The 19881-nt window shown below is 47.1% G+C and overlaps 1 protein-coding gene across 7 annotated transcripts in view; it reads right to left on the bottom strand.

Moving 5' to 3' along the window:
• The window catches only part of TULP4 (TUB like protein 4), a 230431-nt gene that overhangs the window by 16786 nt on the left and 193764 nt on the right, over positions 1–19881 (bottom strand). For all 7 annotated transcript variants that reach the window (XM_087865628.1, XM_087865624.1, XM_087865625.1 and 4 more), the window contains 5 exons: positions 16444–16610; positions 9218–9442; positions 7741–7975; positions 3268–3412; positions 289–433 (listed from right to left, as the gene is read on the bottom strand). In XM_087865628.1, coding sequence (XP_087721754.1) covers positions 289–433; positions 3268–3412; positions 7741–7975; positions 9218–9442; positions 16444–16610 — 917 coding nt within the window. The remainder of the gene's footprint in view (positions 1–288; positions 434–3267; positions 3413–7740; positions 7976–9217; positions 9443–16443; positions 16611–19881) is intronic.

The raw sequence follows: 19881 nt of genomic DNA, 5'->3' as shown, positions 1-19881 counted from the left end.
AAAGACTCATGTGGCAACAGGGGGGTGTCTGTGGTGGGAAGGAGGTCCTGGGCGATTTGGAGGTACTGGGGCCTGCCTGAGGGCGGTGGGGGGGTGAGGAAGGCAAACAGGGCTCTGGTTCTCTATGCCCTGTGTCTGGAACGGGAACGGCAGCAACAGGCATGGAGACTGGGTGGCGAGTGCAGGTGACATGCCAAGGGCTCAGCCCCCATCAAGCACACACTGAGGAGGGTGAGAAGGGCAGGGGAGCATCAGACACACGGGACTGCCCCAGACCCCAGGTGCTACCTGAGTGATGTCTTCAAAGGGAAACTCTCTTCGTGTCAGGCTGGGCGAGCCAATGGAGGGCTTGCGCATCGGCAACCGGGGAGACCTGGACATCTCCTGAGCAGCCCGGGACAGCTTGGGAGACTTCCGAGCCTCAATGTTGATCCTGTAGAGACAAGGCCAGGAGGGTCAGGCCCCACAAGTGTGGGAGGCGTCCACTGCCATGGCCTCTGTGGATGCCACATTCCCAGGGACCAGTCCCCTTTATCTAAGCCTCTCCCGCCTACTCTTGCCTTCCGAATATGAAAAAAGAAGAACAGAACTGCAGATCAAGTAATATATATTTAAAAATACGGTGAGATTGGGGTGCCTGGGTGGCTCAGTCGGTTAAGCGGCTGCCTTCATCTCAGGTCATGATCTCAGGGGTCCTGGGATCGAGCCCCATGCAGAGTGAGCAGGGAGCCTGCTTCTCCCTCTCCTCCCTGCTGTGCGCGCTGTCTCTCAAATAAATAAATAAAATCTTTAAAAAAATATGGTGAGATTAGACCAAGTGATTCATTTGTAAGGAACCTTAGAGAATTAAATGTGGTTCACTTTCTATGGACTAATAGGTAAGTTTAGAAATGTCCACACGCCTTCTGCATGTGGGAAACTAGCAGGTGGGAAGAGCCATTTTTCACCGTAAGGCCACAATGATTTTACAATTCCTACTGCAATGTCAGGATTTCAACACTTACCTAGCCTTTCACCAGCTGTCATATTTAAATCAGATCTGTGGGTCTACAGTTTTTCTGCTGCCTTCTGATCCTACATTCTATACCTGGTTTTTAATTCTTCTGTTTGCAACACGGGGACACATGTGTTGATGCCAGTCTACCCCACAGACAGCACCACAAAAAAAAGTATGTTAAGGTCAATGGCAGTCAATGAGAGAAAAGCACCGAGCCTCACGTATACTGCTTGAAAGCTTGATACGTTACTGAGGGCTCCCCTCCAAAGGGGACGGGAGGACCGAGTTAATGAAAACTCTGTACAAGGACAGCTAGTCCAGCTGCTGCACTCGGGACTCAACACAGGGAAAGACAGAGGAAGGAGGACCAGCTCCAGAGACCGCCACATCCAGGAACTTTAAAAGGACATTTATAGGTGAAGCATTTGGTTGCTTACGTGTTAAAGTGTTCTCTCTTAATTAATGGGAAAAGCTGAAACACTGTAGAAGTGTAGGAAAGTTCATAATTTTATTTGCAATTTTAACAAGCTTAGAATAAAGATGAAAAAAATCAATCAAATTGCTTGAGCACCTGGTTATCTATATGTGAAAAATCCACACCGTACACAAAAATTAATCTGAGGTTGAAGTATGAAAGCTAAAACTACAAAGTTTCTGGAAAAGAACAGAAGAATGTCTTTATGACCTAAGGGTGGACAAAGACTTCCGAAACAGGACATGGAAAACACTAATCCTAAGAGAAGAAATTCGTATTATGTTAGATCACGTACGTGGCACTCGGTATCTCTGACAAAAGACTCACAGCTAGAATCCATAAAGACTCTTAAACTTGATGAGAGAAAAACAACTTAATAAAAAACGGGCAAAAATTTAACAGACACTTCACAAGAGATCCAAATGGCCACTAAGTGTATGAAAAACTGGTTAGCAGCAAGAATCACTAGAGATCGCTGATACACCGACATGCCCACCAGAATGGATAAAATTATCTTCTAACAATGACAGTGCAACCGTGGGCAAGAACAGACGCCTCACACACTGCTGGCAGGAACTCAGAACAGTACGGACACCGTGGAATACTGGTTGGCCGTTTCCAATAAAGTTAAATGTGTGCCAGGACCCGGCAACTGCCCTCCTGAGGGTATACCCGAGATAAATGAGTGCATATGCCCATAAAATGTCTTGTAGAAGAACACCTACAATGGTTTGATTTATAATAGCCCCAACCTGGAAACTATCAAAGATCAATCAGTAAAAGGAATAAACAAAATGTAGTATACCCATTACAATGGAAACCACACAACAAAAAAGAAAAACCACTGATAAACATGACACGAATGAATATGCCATTATGTTGAGCAAAAAATGTCAAATAAAAAAGGAGTATATATTGTTTGGTGTCATTTATATGAAATTCAAGAACAAGTCAAACTCATCTGTGGTGACAGAAGTTAGAACAGTGATTACTCTGGGGGGTGGGTATCGAATGGGAAGGGACACGAGCAACTTTTCGGGATGATGGAAATGTTACCTTCAACTGGGTGGTAAATATTCTGCTTTATCAACTGCACAGGAAATTATGTCTTTGAGATTGGGGCAGGAATGTATCTGTACATAAATTATATCTTAATTTGGCTCCGCATCACAGAATTTTAGAGCTAAAGAGAGCTTAGTGAAGATCTGGCCCACAGATAAGGACACTGGCATCCGGGTCACGGATTCATTCAAGTTATACCCTGAGGTCATACAGCCTTCTACACCAGCGGAGCCAGGAGCGGAAGGGGCTCTTATCTAGGGCACAAAAGGCCCTTCTATCTACTCTTAGCTTTTTGCAACTCTTTAGGACAAACCTTTGGCATGTGAAATTTTTTTAGTTTACGATTTATTTCCAATTACAGCATTATAAGGTATTTAATTGGGCATTCTGTTCAACGCATTACGTTAAAACTCACCATAAAACCTTCTTACTTTTCTCGAAGTGGAAGAACAAACAAGTGAGCCAGGGAGCCACAGCCACTCAGTACCACCCACTGTCAGTACTAACCCTGAGTTCTGACGGCTTAGCAAATTTCCCATGGGTGGATTTTTCTACCCAAAGGAGAGAAGAAAGCAAAGCTGTAATTATCACTGGCAGACCTTACCGATGAAAGGCAGGGATGCCCTCTTGCGGGGCTCTTCTGGCGTCGTTTTCAATGAGATTCTGCTGCAGACACAACAAAGACAGCCCGAGAGGCACGAACAAGGAAGAAGAGCCCTGGGAGTGAGATTACCTTGGGAGTTTAGGTGACTTGCTAGCTCGGGAGATTTTGGGGGATTTCTTGGCAGCCCAGTCGTCACTCAGTTCCACGTCACTGGAGTCCGAGCAGTTGCAGCTGTCCAGCATGGCGGAGATCAAGCTGTTTCCGTAGATTTCATCTGGTGAGACACAACCAGCACATTCTGGAAAGTGCTATCAGACCCTAAGGAGGACCATTATCACTGGAAACTATAGGACAGACCGACACTATAGGCCAGCATTTTAAGTTCAGAGGCTGAAAGAGTATGGTTTCCCTTTTACATTTTTATGCTGTAACATTTTCTAAGCAAAAGGAGGCAATCACTTCTACTGTTACCAAAGTGGGCATGGGATTTCAGTGTCTCTGGAACATACAAAATAGTCTGGTAGTGTTCACTGCGCCAAAAGCGGGAATCTTCCAGCACAACAGGCATCCATCTGGGTTCATACAGGTTTGTAGGCAACTGGGGAACCCAGGCCGAGCAAGGGGCTTGCTGACTCATGGACTCCCCACCCAAGATCCTGCTTCTGACCTGGGGCCCGCCAAGGCCCCTGCTGGTTCCAGGCCTGCTCTGGACTGGAGATCTGACAGGGTCAGGTCCATTGCAGGGTCTCCCAGATGTTTACGCTGGCCTGCTTCGAGCAGTAGCTGGAAGGCAGGCCTGTGTAGGAGGCCTGTCCGTGGCAGCCCTGAGCTCTGCCGGGGGGCGGCTATACAGAAGCTGCTTGAGTTTCACCTCTGGTCACCAGGCCAAAGGCTACAGGTCCTAAGGCAGAAGACGGTATGCAGAGAGGGTGGACCATCACGAAACTGCATGGTTGATGAAGGTCATGTGTGACACCTTCCTCGAAATCCCTTCTCCTTTGCTGCCTTCCTCCCACCCCTCACATCCCTTCACCCCCCGAACCCTGCTCTGCACTCCCTTACTGTAGGTAGGACTGCCCTCACTGTAGGAAGACTCCCATCTTCAAAATCACTTTGTTTTACTGACAAAAGCCTTAGCCCTTCAAGGCTCCAAGAACCTCTCCAGGTTATAAAAAAGCTGAACTGTCCAATTGCAATGAAATAATTTATGGAATTTAGTGACTTTATCATTCAAAAGGGCTGTTTACATTAGAAAGGAGAAGTTTGCTAACATAAACTCATCCCTGGTGTTCTGAACATATGGAGGGGACATCTGCGAACAGGGACCTGTCTGAGGGCCCTGGAGGCAGAGAACAGTTCACCATGCTACCTGGAAGCAGGCTGTCTGAGGCCCACATCACCCTCTTCTTGAACGACTTCCCTATCAGAAGGCATAAGTACAGCATATCAGAAGGCGTGAGTACAGCAAGCTGGGGTTGTGTGCACCTGTGTTCGTCAAATAAAAAGGCTTGCCCTGAGCAGTGCTTTACATTAGTTAAGTGAGGAGTCACTTAGTCCAAAGACACTTGGCCGCGATTCACAGGGGCATATAAACCCACAGAGAGCTCGTGAGCACAGAGCCAGTTCACTGGCCAGAGGAAATTCAGTAACGTGCTGTCCACTCAGATCCTGACCTGCCTGCTAATCCAGGATTTCACAGTTGTATGTCATGCCATTTGCTCTTGTCCTTTACTCATGTCTTATTCCATTTGGGCTGCTGTAACACAATGCCACAGACTGGGTAGCTTATGAACAACAGAAATTTCCGTCTCAGTTCTGGAGGCTGAAGTCTGAGATCAGGGTGCCGGCATGATCAGGTTCTGGTGAGGACTCTCTTCCTGGCCTGCAGTCGGCCACCCTCTCGCTGTGTGCCCACAGGGCCTTTCCTTAGCATGCACATGTGGAGAGACAGAGCCCTCCCTCTTTTCTTGCAAGGCCACCAATCCTACTGGGTTAAGACTCTACCCTGACAGCCTCATTTCACTTGAATCACTCCCTAAAAGCCCTATCTCCAAATACAGTAACACAGGAGGTAAGGTAAGGAATTTCTGGGGGACACAATTCTACCCACAGTAAGCTCTGACTAAAGATGCCTTTTAAAAATCGGTGGATTTTTGCTTTAAAAAAATATGCTCTCGTGTATGCTCTCAATTATAAGAATACACACTGGTAATTCTGAGGAGTGTGTCTGTTCAGCTGTCTGGAGAACACTTACAGCAGTGGGTCACAAGCTTTGGAGCCCAACTGCCAGCCAGGCAGCGGCAGGTGCAGACTTGGAGGCCTTGCCCCAGACCCGCCTAATGAGGCTAAAGGGCAGACCTGGCAACCTGCATTTAGATAAATACCCCAGGTGATCTGCAGGGAGGTGGCCCGGGTTCTGAGAAGCACCGAGGTGCAGACTTTAAAGAGTTAATCCGCTCACGAGAAATTCCCCACTTCCCGCACTCCTGCTCTGAGCCAGCCAGGAGCCAGCATACGTATACCGTCTTGGCAATTACTCATGTTCTGCCTCGTAACATAGCTTCTGTGTTTGTCTTTAGGTATTAAAATCTTGATGTTCTTACTGAACTTTCTGGGTGTTGTCACCCAAAAGAGGTTTATGAAGTCCCTGAAAGCAGACACACCCTGGCACTGCCCCACAGCCACAGGAGACCCAACAACCGTGGACAAAGGAAGCACTGAATACACACTGTGGATCTGCTTTGCTTTGTAACTTTGATTCTTTTAATTACAAAAATAAAACATCTTATTCCCCAGAGGACTGCTAGCGATCGAGTCCATCTGCATTTGCTAGCAGCTGGATGTGAACAGTGAGGAGGCACAAGGTGTTGGGACGGGGACGGCACGGAGTTTGGGAGGTGGCAGCCTCAGTGCTCTGCAGCACCCCCACCTGCGTCTTCGGTCCTATTTTTAGTGGGGAATTTATGCACTTGGTACAGAGCAAGCTCTTCACGTCCATTCCCTTCAACATTCAATCTGAGTAGAGGTTTTATAAACTTGTACACACAGTGGGGAGCCTCAGACACAACAACCCCCCTCCGTGAGAAGAGGATGGTGCACACCTTCTGTGCCCCACCCACTCTGGGCATCACTGATCACCACCGGCTCTTCCCCTTCGAGGTCAGTGCCCGCTGCTCTATTCTCCTCCCTCTGCCTGCCTTCCTTCTTAATCTTCTCTCTCCCTCCGTCCTACCCACCTTCCTACCAGCCTCCAGTTCTTCTGCTCGGTACTAGTTCACTGCATGAATCAAAAGACAAACAAATGGACTAATATCCAATGTGTTAAAGTACAGTTTCACTGCTTTCAATTTTATACAGTAACACTGACAGCAGGATGCAGCCATGGATCCTGAACCAATAATGAGGACTAGACAGAGGTGGGCATGCATCGAATATCGGAGTGAGCGAGCCCTCCAGGTTAGGAAGGCCCATTGCACTGTGACACTAGCACGTCACCGTGGCCTCAGGGACACGAGGGGCAGAGGCCAGTCTAATGGGCGGCAGAGACAGTAGGCACAGAGGAGTGGAGAGCAGTATGCACCCAGGAAACAAAACCGTTTCAAGGTCAGGCGTGTGCCAGGCCCTGGGGTAGAGAGAGGACTCAGTTCCCTCCGTCCAGGCCTCAGGATTCAGGGGGCCAGACAGAGCCTGGCCCAACAACCACCATGGGCCCCGCGGGACACCAGCAGCCCGACTGACAAGCAGCTGGTACAGGAGGCAGTGTTTCTCGCCCCGCTGCAGGTGACGAGCAGGATTTCACAGGGGGCAAAAGCACATATGAGCTGCCAGATACTGCTGGCAGGGGCAGGCGGGCCTCAGCAGTCACTAGCTTGGACACTGGGCAAGCATCCATGGTGCAAAGAGAAACAGCCAAGTCCCTTTATGCTGGAGGCTCCTAGTCTAGGATGGCAGAGACGAGCACGCAGCAAGCACTTTGAATACACCAAGTGAGTAATGAAGATCAGTAGAGGAGAGAGTTCTTAGAAGGGTAGAGTGAGTCATCATGCCAAAATCTTTGTGGATGAGCAAGGAATTTTCCTTGGTAATCAGCTAAAAAGCAGTTCACGGTGGATTAGTGAGGAGCAGAAGTAAGATTTTAGCAGGAGGCTGAGGAGTAGGCTGAAGGTCTGAGAATTTTAATTCTATCACTTGCTCTGGGAGGGCAGAGATGTACCTCACTGTTATTTTCGGCTTCTCTCGACACTACATTAAGGCCCTTGACAATACCTGATAAGTAACTACAAGAGGAATCTACTGTTCCCAGAAAGCCGGGGCCAGCTTCCCCCTGACAAAGAGCTGATGTTTCCTCTACCCACAGCCCCAGTCACACGAAGTCTTACGGCCTCACGGAATGCTGTTAAAAACCCGTCAGAAAGTACATTTAGAGAATCATGAACTTCGATACAGTTTTGGAAATGGGGCAATTTTGAGGATGTTCCACGCTAGCCAAAACACAGGCTCACGTTTCATAAGTAGGCATTGTCTTTGCATGGGTGGTCAGGAAGACTATTCCTCAACCACACCTAAGAATGAGGTCTTAGTCTCTCTGGCATGGAGGCCCACCTGATTTGCTGTCAGTCCGGGGGTCCATGATGACGAATTCCGGCCGCAGCTTGCTGATGCGCCGGCCCTTGAGGATGGGCACGAGCCCACCCAGGTACTCCAGGTAGAGGGTGTAGCATGGACCGCCCACCTCCGGGTCATCCTCTGTGCGCTTCATGGTGCAGTGCAGACGCTCGTTGCCGGCCGAGGGGTAGCTGACAAAGTCTCGCATGTTGTTGGGATCTGGAATTGGGGGCTAGAGGCAGGACATGGAAAGAAAAGAATAAGGACGTCACTGATTACTCCAAGAGAGCCCTGGCTGGAAGCTCGGGGAGGGTTAACTACGTGATGTGGGACAGTGATTCCCAACTGTGGGTGCACATAAGAATCTCCTGGGACCTTTAAAAAAAATACCTAATCTTAGGATCCCACCTCAAACAATGAAATCAGAATCTCGGGGTGGGGGGGAGGGCACGGGGCATGTGTATTTTCTAAAAGCTCCCCATGTGATTTTAATGTGCACAGGGTTAAAAATCACTGGTACACAACCAAGACTGTAAAGCAACTTGAAAAAACATCACAACAGATTCTAAAACTGATGTTCTAAGAAAAAAGACACCTTGAACAAGTCAATCTGACACTCAGAAGCAGAGGTAGAATACAAAAAAGAGAACACAGGCAAGAATATAAGGTGCGGAGGTCCTGAGGTCAGGGCGGAACCCACACTTGAACAGCCCCTGGCAGATCTATTCCACACACCACCAAAAAACAGACTAATTCTCAAGTTACAGTCAATACAAAGGACGAGTGACAGCGAGTGCGGGGTGGGGGTCACCCCTCCTCAGCACAGCGGCGCCATCCTCAGGACAGGGTTCAATCTGACCATTCCCGTAACTAGCAATGGAGCAAGCTACTCAAATTTCTAGGAACAGGTTTCCCACTTTTCTGAAGCATCTGTCAGGAAGTCAGGACTGAACAAGGCAGAATGATCACAGGATGGCACAGCAATCAACCTCCAGTGCTGCCTTTGCCATGCGGAAGCTTATGCCCGTGCGCCTGGCTGGCTCCGTCAGTTAAGTGACTGCCTTCGGCTCAGGTCATGATCTCAGGGTCCTGGGGTCGAGCCCTGCATCGGGCTCCTTGCTCAGCAGGGAGCCTGCTTCTCCCTCTGCCTGCCGCTCCCCCTGCTTAGTGCTCTCTCTCTGACAAATAAATAAAATCTAAAAAAAAAAAAGAAAGAAAGAAAGAAGGAAAGAAAGCAAGCAAGCAAGCAAGCAAGAAAGCTTATGCCCCTCACACAAGGAGAGTCTCTGGTGGGATACCAGTACCAGGGACAGACCACACTCGGAAGCAGTCATCACTTGGATACTCTCGCCAAGGAGCAGACACGACTTTTGCACACCTGCCCTGGGATTCCTGCCCACCTTCTCGGACTCTGCCCTCCTGGCCAGCCCTCCGGGAGTGGGGAGCCAGCTGGGGGAGGGTAGAGAGGCTCTACCTTGATGGTGGGGATGAAGGCGGTGGAGAGGTAGGAGCAGAGGCGGGGGGGCAGGGTCAGTTTGCTGACGTCCTTGTCTTCTCTCAGGGCGCTGGCGATGGCCTGCTGGCACAGCAGCTGCAGGCTGGACACGCGGTGCTCCACGCGCACCACATACAGGGCCGGTCCCGAAGCCATCAGCAGCCGCGAGTCCCGGTGTCCCCAGCAGATGGAGACGATGGGGCGCTGCCAGGAAGTGAGGGAGGCGACACTTAGGCTCTGCTCTTGTGGTGAAGCACAGAAGATCACGCACGTGTGTGTCAAACAAAATAAAGTGACCTAATAGTTTCCGAGAATATTGGTTTTAAAAAGCATAATAGAGAATGAAATACTACATCACAGAAATTCAGTATTTTCATTGGAAAATAAGTCAGGTCTCCAGGCCAGAAGGCAAAGCACTGGAACAGTTCTGTGAAGTTCTTTCACATGTATTATCTCATTTGATTTGGTGCCATAAAACCTAACTTAGCTCTGTATAATGATGTCTCTACCAGAAGATGCACTTAACCTGGGGTACAGTAACCCACATTCCTTACTGAACTCTGGTTATCTGGATCCCTGAAAAACCGGGGGCTATTCCTATGGCTTGGAGAGGTGGTGCGGAGCTAGACCAGATGGCCCTTCTCTTCGGTCCTGACGAGCATTTTAGAGTGAAATCGACACTGGTCTGGAGTCACATGCTGTGTGACCTGGGGACTATTCTACAACCCTGGGATGTCTCCCATGTTCTCAGGAGTAAAATGGGAGCTGTAAGGATTAAAGGAGAGGGAAGATGTCAAAGGTACTTCCGAGACCTATCATAGGATATAAGCCACAGACCCTGAATCATGGTCCCCCTTGGCCGCCCTCAAGCTACGGGCCAAAGGAAGAAAGCAGAAAGCCCTCTGGGAAGAGGACAGTGGGGGGGGGGGGGGCGGGACGCAGTTCATGCAGTGACTATTCCCGGGGGCTGTGGCCACCACTGCTTTGAAAACGCAGGCTAAATCCAAATATGCAAGTCAGAAACTAGTTGTATTGAAAAAACTCCAAGGCTCAGCGGTGCCAGCTAAGTAAGATCCATCAAGGAAGAAAGGAGGAGGTGGAGGGCTGTGACAGGGAAGCCGCAGGAGAACTGGTTCATTCCTGTCCAGCTGGATGGGGCTCTAATTTAGTGAGGTCTTGAGGGGATGCAAAGATCAGAAGTAGGGTGTCAGATCTATTATAGGAGTGACAGGAGCAGAATTTTCACAGCACTTTAGTGACAAACATCAAAATAAAAGGAACAGATGAAGACACTTGCTTAAAATAGCCTCCAGGGTCAGCTAATCCTGGTTTCAACGTCAAATCAAAATGCAAGGCTGAAGGTACTCCATCTTTTCTTTCCATGTCTGTGAGCCCGGGCAGTGTGGGTTGGGACCCCAGCCACGACCCCCTGGAGAAGGACCACAGAGCCTGGAACGCAAGTGCACGGGCCTCTAGCGTACTTGCAGATGGCCTCCTTACAAGAAGATCCCACACGTGGAGTAGACCCCACAGAGTAAGCCATAATCACTACTGGGGACAAAGCAGGTAATACACAAAAAATACACAAAAAATGCCTTTGCTATCATCAACCCCCGTAAGTGCAGGTTATATATTTATCCTCCTGTCCCCTCTGTCCTTCTGCTTTTCGTAGTAGCAGCTAAAACATGTTTTGGGAGGATCTTACATAAAATTATCAGTATGATAAGTATGTATCTCATATCTTTGTACAGAAGACCTTAAACCACTTACACAGACTTTCAAGGCAGATGAAAATTCTCTCTCTTACAGCTTCACAAGCACATATAGCAGCCCATTTAATCCTTTCAGTTCTGCCACAGAAAAGAATCTGCAGGTCACGTGGGCCCAAAAGTGGAGATAAATTAGCCAAGAAGTGCTGTTAGGTGCACAAGAGAGCAAGAAGACAGCCCCGTCTGGAAGGTGAGGAAGGACCGCGCTCCGGCTCTGCACGTGGCATCCACGAGGAAACAGACTTCTGCACAAGGAGGACTGAAAGGGCCGGGAAGCGTGAAAACCAGAACCCAGAGCAAAGAGTGGGAGGCATGCGGCGGCCTGAGGACGTGATACCTGTGGACTCTCCAAGGGGGAACTGTTATCCGGAGCAAGGTTACCAGGAATTACCGAGAATACCAACAGGAATTTATAGCACAGTATCTGGGGTGAGCATTCACTTACTCGTCCACATCAGTGATAGTCTGCTTCAGTAAAGGAGGGGAACACATGCTCGTGTAAGTTATTTTTACAGCATATACTCCACATAAGATGATAAAGTAACAAAATAAATACTGGTACCTTTCTATACTGCATTTTAAGGCTATATCAGAAAAATAAAGAAGAATTTAAAGATAGTAGGAACTGATCTTCTTGTCTGAAGGTTTTGAGGTGTCCCTGATGTGGGGAAATTGATTACTGTAATTCCCATTGAGTAGAGTAGGGCAGCAGTGGGGCCATGACCTCAGGATACCTTTAAGTCCTGTAAGCCTGTAGAAAGACCATACTATGTATTTGAAAGTTGCTGAGAGACTGTATCTTAAATGTTTTCCCCACAAAAAGAGACGGTAATTACGTGTTGTGATGGAGGTGTTAGTGAACCTCATGATGGCAATCCTATTACAATACATAAACGTATCAAATCCATACTTATATACTTGAAATCTACACAACCTTCCTGTCAACTCAACAGAGCTGGAAATAAACAAGTAAGAAACCACACAGGAAATCCTTTTGTACCTTTCTAAATACTTTTATACCGTTTTTATATGTCATCTTACTTTAAAAAGTCTCATTTCCTTTTGGTGCTGATTTTCCTGTGCTGTTTATAGGTACTTCAGCCTACAATGCCCTCCTTACAAATGTCCTGTTGTTTTGGAAAGAACAAGACTCAAAGTGGAGGTAAGCGCACATGCCCGCAGACATGGGGTGTGGGGTGTCTCGATTCAGATGCCTCCCAATCAGTGATGTCCCCTAGGATCTGCGGTGCCAGCAGGGCACGAATCCACTGTCTGCCTGCCCACAGCCCTCATCCACAGAGCGCCATCCCCCCTAAGAACTGCCCACCTGCCGGGATTTGCGGCAACAGAAGAGAACCGTACCAAATATTTAATTCCAGTAAACCTGGGAACAGAGAAGGGTGCACGCTAACACAACTCCCACAGACAAATGCTTTTGTTTGAACAGCTGCTGTCTGCTAGGGAAAAACTCAGCTGTAAATCTGTAGACTTAATCTCTCTCTCAAATCACACAAAATGACTATTTTTAGAACCGATGGCTAGAACTGTGAAGTTGGTAACATTCAAATCTTAATTTGTGTAGGGAAGTTCACATACTTTGCATGTCTAAATCCAAGGCAAAAGGACAAGAAAATGAGCTACATTTCAGGGAGCATTGGCGTGGTAGAAATCTAGTGCTTTGGTGAATTTGGTGGAACAAGGACAGGTATCACTCAGCCGGAGAGAGATGCTACTTGTCTGGAGGTTTGGTGAGTGGTTAACGCACAGTCAAGCTGTCCTCTCAAGGACCTCTGTCTCCCTGTCTGATGCTGAGCCATGCGAGGGCGGAAGGGCAATCTGCTCCTCTGCCGTCCTCGGCTACTGCGCGTGGATTGCATTAGTAGGTGGCCAGCGTCAGCCCCTCTGGCACATGATGACACGCTCCATCCCTCCCAACCTTACCTCCTGCTCTCGTACAATACACACCACACACTCATGCGGTCAGTCACTCAGTTAACCATCTGTTAAATGCATACGATGGATGAGATACATTCTAAGTGTTGGGGACCGATACTGAATAAAATAAATTCCCCGCCCTCACGGAGCTGGCACTCGGAGGTGGAACAGGGAGAGAGATGCGTATCTTAGTCCCTCTGATGGGGACGACCTGTTCGTGTCAGGTAGTGAAGATGGGCAGGAAAACAGGCTTGAGAAAGAGTGAGGGGGTCGTGTCAGTCAGAGGGGAGCAGAGAGGTAGTTTCAGCACAGGCCTGACTGAGATGGGGGAGCTTATTTATTTTAAAACATTGAAGGCTTCCTTACCGTATTGCTATTTTTGTATCTGCAGTGAGTTGCATGAGTCCTCTAAAAATTTAAGGGGAATAAAAACCAGGATGTTCTTTCCATATTTAAGATAAGCTGCTCAAGCAAGACAAAAGACAACAGACAACAAAAGGGTCAAAGCCAGCTGTCCCAAGAAAGGGACCACGAGGCTCTCTGAACCCACAGTTTCCGGCCGACGAGGGCCCTAGGCTGAGAACTAGGGACGCGGCCTGCTGAGGGATCCGATCCTGTGGGTGTCAGAGGGCCCTCCTGGCCTCTCACAGTCACTGAAGCTCTGCCCCTCCTTTCCGCAGCTCCCCTAAGAAGGTGGGATGATCTCTGTCTTAGAGGAAATGCACTTCAAATGTCTAATATTTGAAGAGGATGTCTAATGTTTGTATAAGTGTGTACAAAGGGAATGTCTAATGTTTGTACAAGTGTGTACAAAGAAGGAAAGCCTTCTAGAACAGTTCACTTTTAAACAGACTGAGTTGGGTGAGTGGTCACCATCAAACTATGTTGGCTGGAGCCATGGACAGTTTTGAATGCTAAGCTGTAACAATTTGGCAACTAACGTGCAGTAGTAAAAGCCAGCTCGCCATCCAGGCACCCACATCTCAGTTTTAAAAGAACACACTATTCTTGTATTTTGAAAGCAGACAACCTTAGGAAGGACCTTCACGTCTATTTATAGCAAACCGGGGAGAGAGCACTCCTGTGGCAGCTTCGTAAGAATAGGCACAGTGAGCCCTCAACAAAACAGGGCAATATATCCCTCTGCTAACGGACACTCCCGCAGTACGGAGTCGATGACCATAAATGCTATCTCTCACTTCACTTTTTGTTTCCACATCACCTCTTCCTCTACCTTCTCTCTTAATTTTTTATCCAGATATCTTATGTTAGCAACTGAACCTCTTAGAATAAAGCTGACTCCTTCAACATACCTTTTGTGCAAAATACATTCATAAAGCTAAAACAAAACCAACAATCAACCAACCCAAACCCCAGACCCAAATTACTGAAGCCTGTGAACTTCAGTGGGTAATGCTAACTCTAAAACTCTGCTGTCAGATTAACAGATATGCAATTACATATAGCTGGTCATAGAACAGCTAATAGGTAAATTACAGAATTTTCAATTACAACAGGTAGAAAGGAAAGGAAAATAAATTGCAGTATATTTCCTCATAAGAGCTTCAGCCACTAGCATTGCTGTTATGAGTAAATCAGGAGAATCAATTTTAAAGCCGAGGCTGCCGCAACTGTGCGCCCAGCAACGGCTTTGTACGCAATAACCTACAATCTAATTAACTTGGAAATAAATTATCCAATCCAAATTGCGTTTAGTTCTTTCTATAAACAGCCCAATAAATTTCCTAACTTCCGTCCTGCTATAAGAATGTCCCTGCCTTTGGACAACTCGAATAGCATAGCACAGATAACATGTGATTTTAGAATCGTTACAGAAAAAAGCTGGGCTGGTGCTACCTATAATTAATGTTGTACCTGATTTTTAATAGCGTCATTATTTATATTATTAAGGCATTTGTTTCAACGGTTGAAACAGATCCTCAAATGAAAAAAAAAGAATAATTTACTAAAATGCTGAGACACTATACGGATATTTTTCCCCAAAGGAAGATCAGCTAAGCTCCCCTCTTATCGCTGAGCCCCAAAAAAGTTAAAATTCAAGACCTATGTTAGTTTCACATTACAACTGATGAAAATGTCTGCAACTGTTGAGGCCGCTGAGCCTCTACTATATTCTAGGCACAGTGACAATCAGAGAAATGAAGAAAATATGGTCTTTGACTTCAAGAAGACAAGTAGACAGAAAAGTGTAGTAAGTATCAGAAATGTCAAACATCCCAGGGGGATGCTTCACGAGAAGAGGGGTCGTAATCACTGGCAGATTTACAAAAGGATGTGACTGTGCTGGCATTAAGGATGACGGATTTCCCCACGCTGAGATGGCAGGGAAGGACATCCTTGTAGAAGGAATAGAATGCCAGCAGAGGTGCCCTGAATCAGACAGAATAGTGGACAATGCTGAATCAATATGGAGTGTGTTTCAGCACCTCAGTTCACAAATATTCTAATAAATGTAAAAGTCTTATTAACTCAGAAAGAGCTAGAAATTCCCATCCTCTCCTACTTGTCTTTCAGTTAGGCTAGGGACAGAAAGTCAGCATGACAAATGTGATTGATAAGGCACGTAGCCTACTGGTTCAAACTATCAACAGAAAGAATTAAAGAAAGCATATGTTGACAACTGTCCACCCAACAATCATATTAAGCAAATATTTACTGAGCACCTACTATGTTTCAAGCAATGCACTAGCAGCTTCAGTTTTGTAAGATGAAGAAATTCTGGAGATTAGTTAAACACTAATGTAATACAGTTCATGCTACTGAAATGTACACTTAAAAATTATTTAAAATGGTAAATTTTTTGTCATGTTTATTTTTCCACAAATAAAAAAAAAAGATATGTTTAAATAATGAATGTGTACATCTAATTACAAATTTCCCCAAATCTGGTATAGCTGCCTCTTTGAGCTGAGTAATTAGGATGTAAATCTCTAATGTATTATCACCCCTGTCAATCCTCAACTCACTGTCAGACCCGTCTCCACTACATCCCACTGAGAATTTTGTCCTCCACGAGAAGCTGATCCAGACTAGAAGTGTACTGGTCTAAAGATCTCTAGGAAATAAAAACAAACAGAAAAGGGCTACCTGTGCATGCCTCCCTAAAGATCTTCAAGCTTTTTTACCTACTGTTTAATAATAATTTAGTTCAGATGTAAAAGTACATTGTTGGCATGAAAAAACATAAAATCCGAGCGAATAAATGAAGATTAAGCACACACTTCTCTTAAGTTCCTAACTTCTACTTGGGACTGATGATAAACACCAGCTCACTCTGCTTACTCACTGTCCACTCCTTTGAGTGGGGAATGTAATAAAGTATTCTGGTTAAAGGCAAAAATTTGTTCGTCCCTTACTTTTTCTGGTCAATGAGAGATTAAAATCTGTTGAAGATAATTACAGCAAGCACAACCAAGTCTCGGTATTTCATGGAGCTCGGGGAGCATACTAAGACAGTGAAGGTCTGACACACATCCTTACTTGCACAAGCGTGTCCAGGGTAAAGATGTGCTCCCCGCGGACATTGTAGAACTTGACCACGGCACTCTTCAGAAGAGGGCCGTTGGGGAGGTCACCAAGCTGGGTCTGCCGTTCCATACCAGCAACAGCCAGGAGGTCTCCCTGGGTGCACCACTGGGCCACCACCTCTGAAATCACAAAGAAGATGGTCAGCATGACAATATGACCCTCCCTGAACTTCTACTTAAGTAGTTTAGAAAACAGAGATGCTGAGCAAATACAAGGTGTCTCCTTCCCCTTTTCCTCAAGAAGACAACAGCTACCCATTTCTCTGAAGACAAGACAGACTCTATTTAAACAGGGGTCTATTACCGGGATGGGGAGCGCGGCGCCCCTGAAACACAACGCTCCCAGGTAAAAGCACATATGCCGACACTGGCCTGTTACATATCTAACTCCGAAACCAGCAAGACTCTGACAGCATGGGTAAGACGACCAGACCTAGGACTGTCCATCTACTGCTTGGGCCCCCACCCCAGCAATGACTCCAAGAGCTTACAGATGCAAAAAGTAGGTCAAGAGCAAAATCCAGGTTTATATTCATTTGCTTTCTGTGCACTATTGGGCAGATAAAGTTCAGATAAAGGACGTATCTGCATATGAGGGCCCTGACTTTTATTCCACATTGGGATGTTGTGGGGGCTTAGAAAAGAAGATAAACACTTCTGGTGGATGGGAGTCTTGTCAGAAATGTTCATCCTGGAGATGTGACGCCCACCCCCAAGCCATTTCGTACCTATAAGAAATGGCTATGAAATGGCTATGAAATGGTTTGTCTAATCCCAGCGTGAGCAATTTACTTATTCTGGCTGGTCAAACAAGCTATTTGTACTAATAAGATTTACAGCATAGTTCTTCCCCATTAAGACCCAAGAGCCCTATCTGGCTCATACAGAGACTGCTGAAATCCAGAACTCAAAGGCCTCTCTGAGCAAGGCTGGCTGGAGCCTAAAGGTCTAGAAGCCAGCAGTTCCTGGGCTCCGGCAGGTCACACGCGACCTCAGAAGCTTTCTCTTAGTCACAGGTGGTGCCGATTCTGACGTTAAGAACAGCACGTTCTGAGGTCACCAGTGCTCCCTGACTTCCTTGGAAGACCGGATAACGGTCCCTGGCACAGGATGGCTCTCTGGACCCAGGGAAGCGAGAGCCTGTGCGTCAAGTAAGCCACCGACAGGAGCTAGAGAAGGAGGGAGCAGAGGGCTGAGTGAAGGCAGTTCCAGACAACCACGAAGTGAGAGAACTCTACAACCTGAGATAGGGAAAGCATCAATAAAAGGAGTTTTTTCCTTTATCTTATAAAAGGATATGAAGGTTAAATACAAACCAGGAAATGAAAAATCACTTAAAAGAATCAACTAAATATCCTGCTGAGCAAGATCGAGAACAAGACTTGAGGGGGAAGCTCGGGGATGTGTGCGCGTCCTTCAGTGTGCTCTGGAAACCCAAAGGGGCTCAGGTGCTCCACTGAGAAGCCGGCTGTGATCACCAAACTGAAATGACCTTCTCCGGGTGACAGTTTTGGCAGCACAAGGACGTCAACAGGAGAAGCAGCTCACACTGACAGGTACAGATGACAAAAGCGCAGAGGCTGCCGTTGCCCAGGACGCAAGCAGCACTGCGGCTCCAAGCAGGTGGAGGCCAGCATCCAGTTCCCGAGGCTCCCCCGCCAACCCGCTCTGGTCAGGGGGTGAGCGACACCCCCGCACCACTCTTCTTGCTATTTACTTAGTTTAATAAGATTCTTTGAATTTTGCCACTCAGTGGTTTTTCCCCACAGCAAAGTGGGTTGCTGCCCCTGCAGGGCTGGTCCAGGCACACGGTCTGTTCAGGAACTGCACAGAGACGAAAGGCTCTGCCCCCCACACCCGCATCCTCGGTCCCAGCTACGCTCGAGTCCACACGTTCCCAAGCAGCTGCCTGGGGACTTCTCTAGTGCAGTTATCAAGTTACAGGGAGGCAGCGGTGGTCGCCACAGGCAAGCCGTTCTTTAAAAAAGAACATGTTCCACAGGAATAACTCCATTTCTTGTTCTGCTGATCACACAAGCAGCAGCGTCAAGGGCCGAGGCCCCGTGCCACACAGTGCAAGCCAGTCCTGATGCCCACGATGGGCCACAGGCACCAGGGGAAACACGCTCACCTCAGAAAACCCGACACAGAGAACTCAGGAATGGGAGTAAGAAAACAACACTGGAGATTGTGCAGTGTCAACCCGGGGTGTGTGAGTACTTCCACGGGGGCTGAATTCCAAGGGCAGGAGTTTAAAATCCTTACAGATTACCACAGAATGAAAGAGAAATCACATATTTAATTCACTTTCTAGATTTCACTAGGATGAAGAAGGATACAGAAACCTAGATGTGGTCAGGACAGAAGCTTTCCTGTCCTAGAAAGTTTTTTGTTTTTTTTTTTAAGATTTTATTCGACAGAGAGAGAGACAGCCAGTGAGAGAGGGAACACAAGCAGGGGGAGCGGGAGAGGAAGAAGCAGGCTCATAGCGGAGGAGCCTGATGTGGGGCTCGATCCCATAACGCCGGGATCACGCCCTGAGCCGAAGGCAGACGCTTAACGACTGCGCCACCCAGGCGCCCCTAGAAAGTTTTTGTAAGCTATGCCCGTCTTATGTTAGACCAGAAAAAAATCCCCAATACCTTTGCCCAATCTTTTAGTAATAATTTTGTAATTTTTAAACCTTTAAAACTTTGTTTTAAAATGTAAGCCAGAAAGATGGGCGCCTGGGTGGCTCAGTCAGTTAAGCGTCTGTCTTCGGCTCAGGTCATGAAATCAGGGTCCTGGGATTGAGGCCCACATCGGGCTCCCAGCTCAGTGGAGAGCCTGCTTCTCCCTCTGCCTGCCTCTCCCCCGCTTGTGCGCGCGCACGTGCACGCACGCGTTCTCTGTCAAATAAATAAATAAGATCTTGAAATATACATATAAGCCAGAAAGAATGAACTAATGCTTTATTTAGTAATCCTTTTTTCACTTTTCCTGAAGTTCTTAGCAGAGTCTCTAGGGATGTAGGGATTTCCAAGGCACAAAAGAGGCCCATCCTCCTCAAGTACCAATTTTTCTTGCTGATTTTTTTTCAAGGTAATCTCTACGCCCAACATGGGGTTCAAACTCACAACCCTGAGATTAAGAGTTGCGTGCTTTACCAGCTGAACCAGCCAGGCGCCCCTTTCTTGATGATTTTGAGGTGTTTGTGGATTTTAGGTCTCTTAAACATTGTACACAAAAAACATTAACATAGTCACATTATTCTACTTTAGCCAGACAACCTTATGGATCTTTTTTGGTAAAAGGCTGGAGGGTCAAATTTTACATGTATTAAGCAATGAGAAAATTGGCGCTTTTGTGTTAACAAGAGCCCTTCATGTGGTATTAGTGCTGGGTCAAAAAG

The sequence above is a fragment of the Ursus americanus genome, chromosome 11 (genome assembly GCF_024610735.1).
Source record: "Ursus americanus isolate L20-20 chromosome 11, mUrsAme1.1.p, whole genome shotgun sequence".
Taxonomy (NCBI): Eukaryota; Metazoa; Chordata; class Mammalia; order Carnivora; family Ursidae; genus Ursus; species Ursus americanus.
Note: the sequence above shows the minus strand (reverse complement) of the source record. Positions and strands in the feature narration are given on the sequence as shown.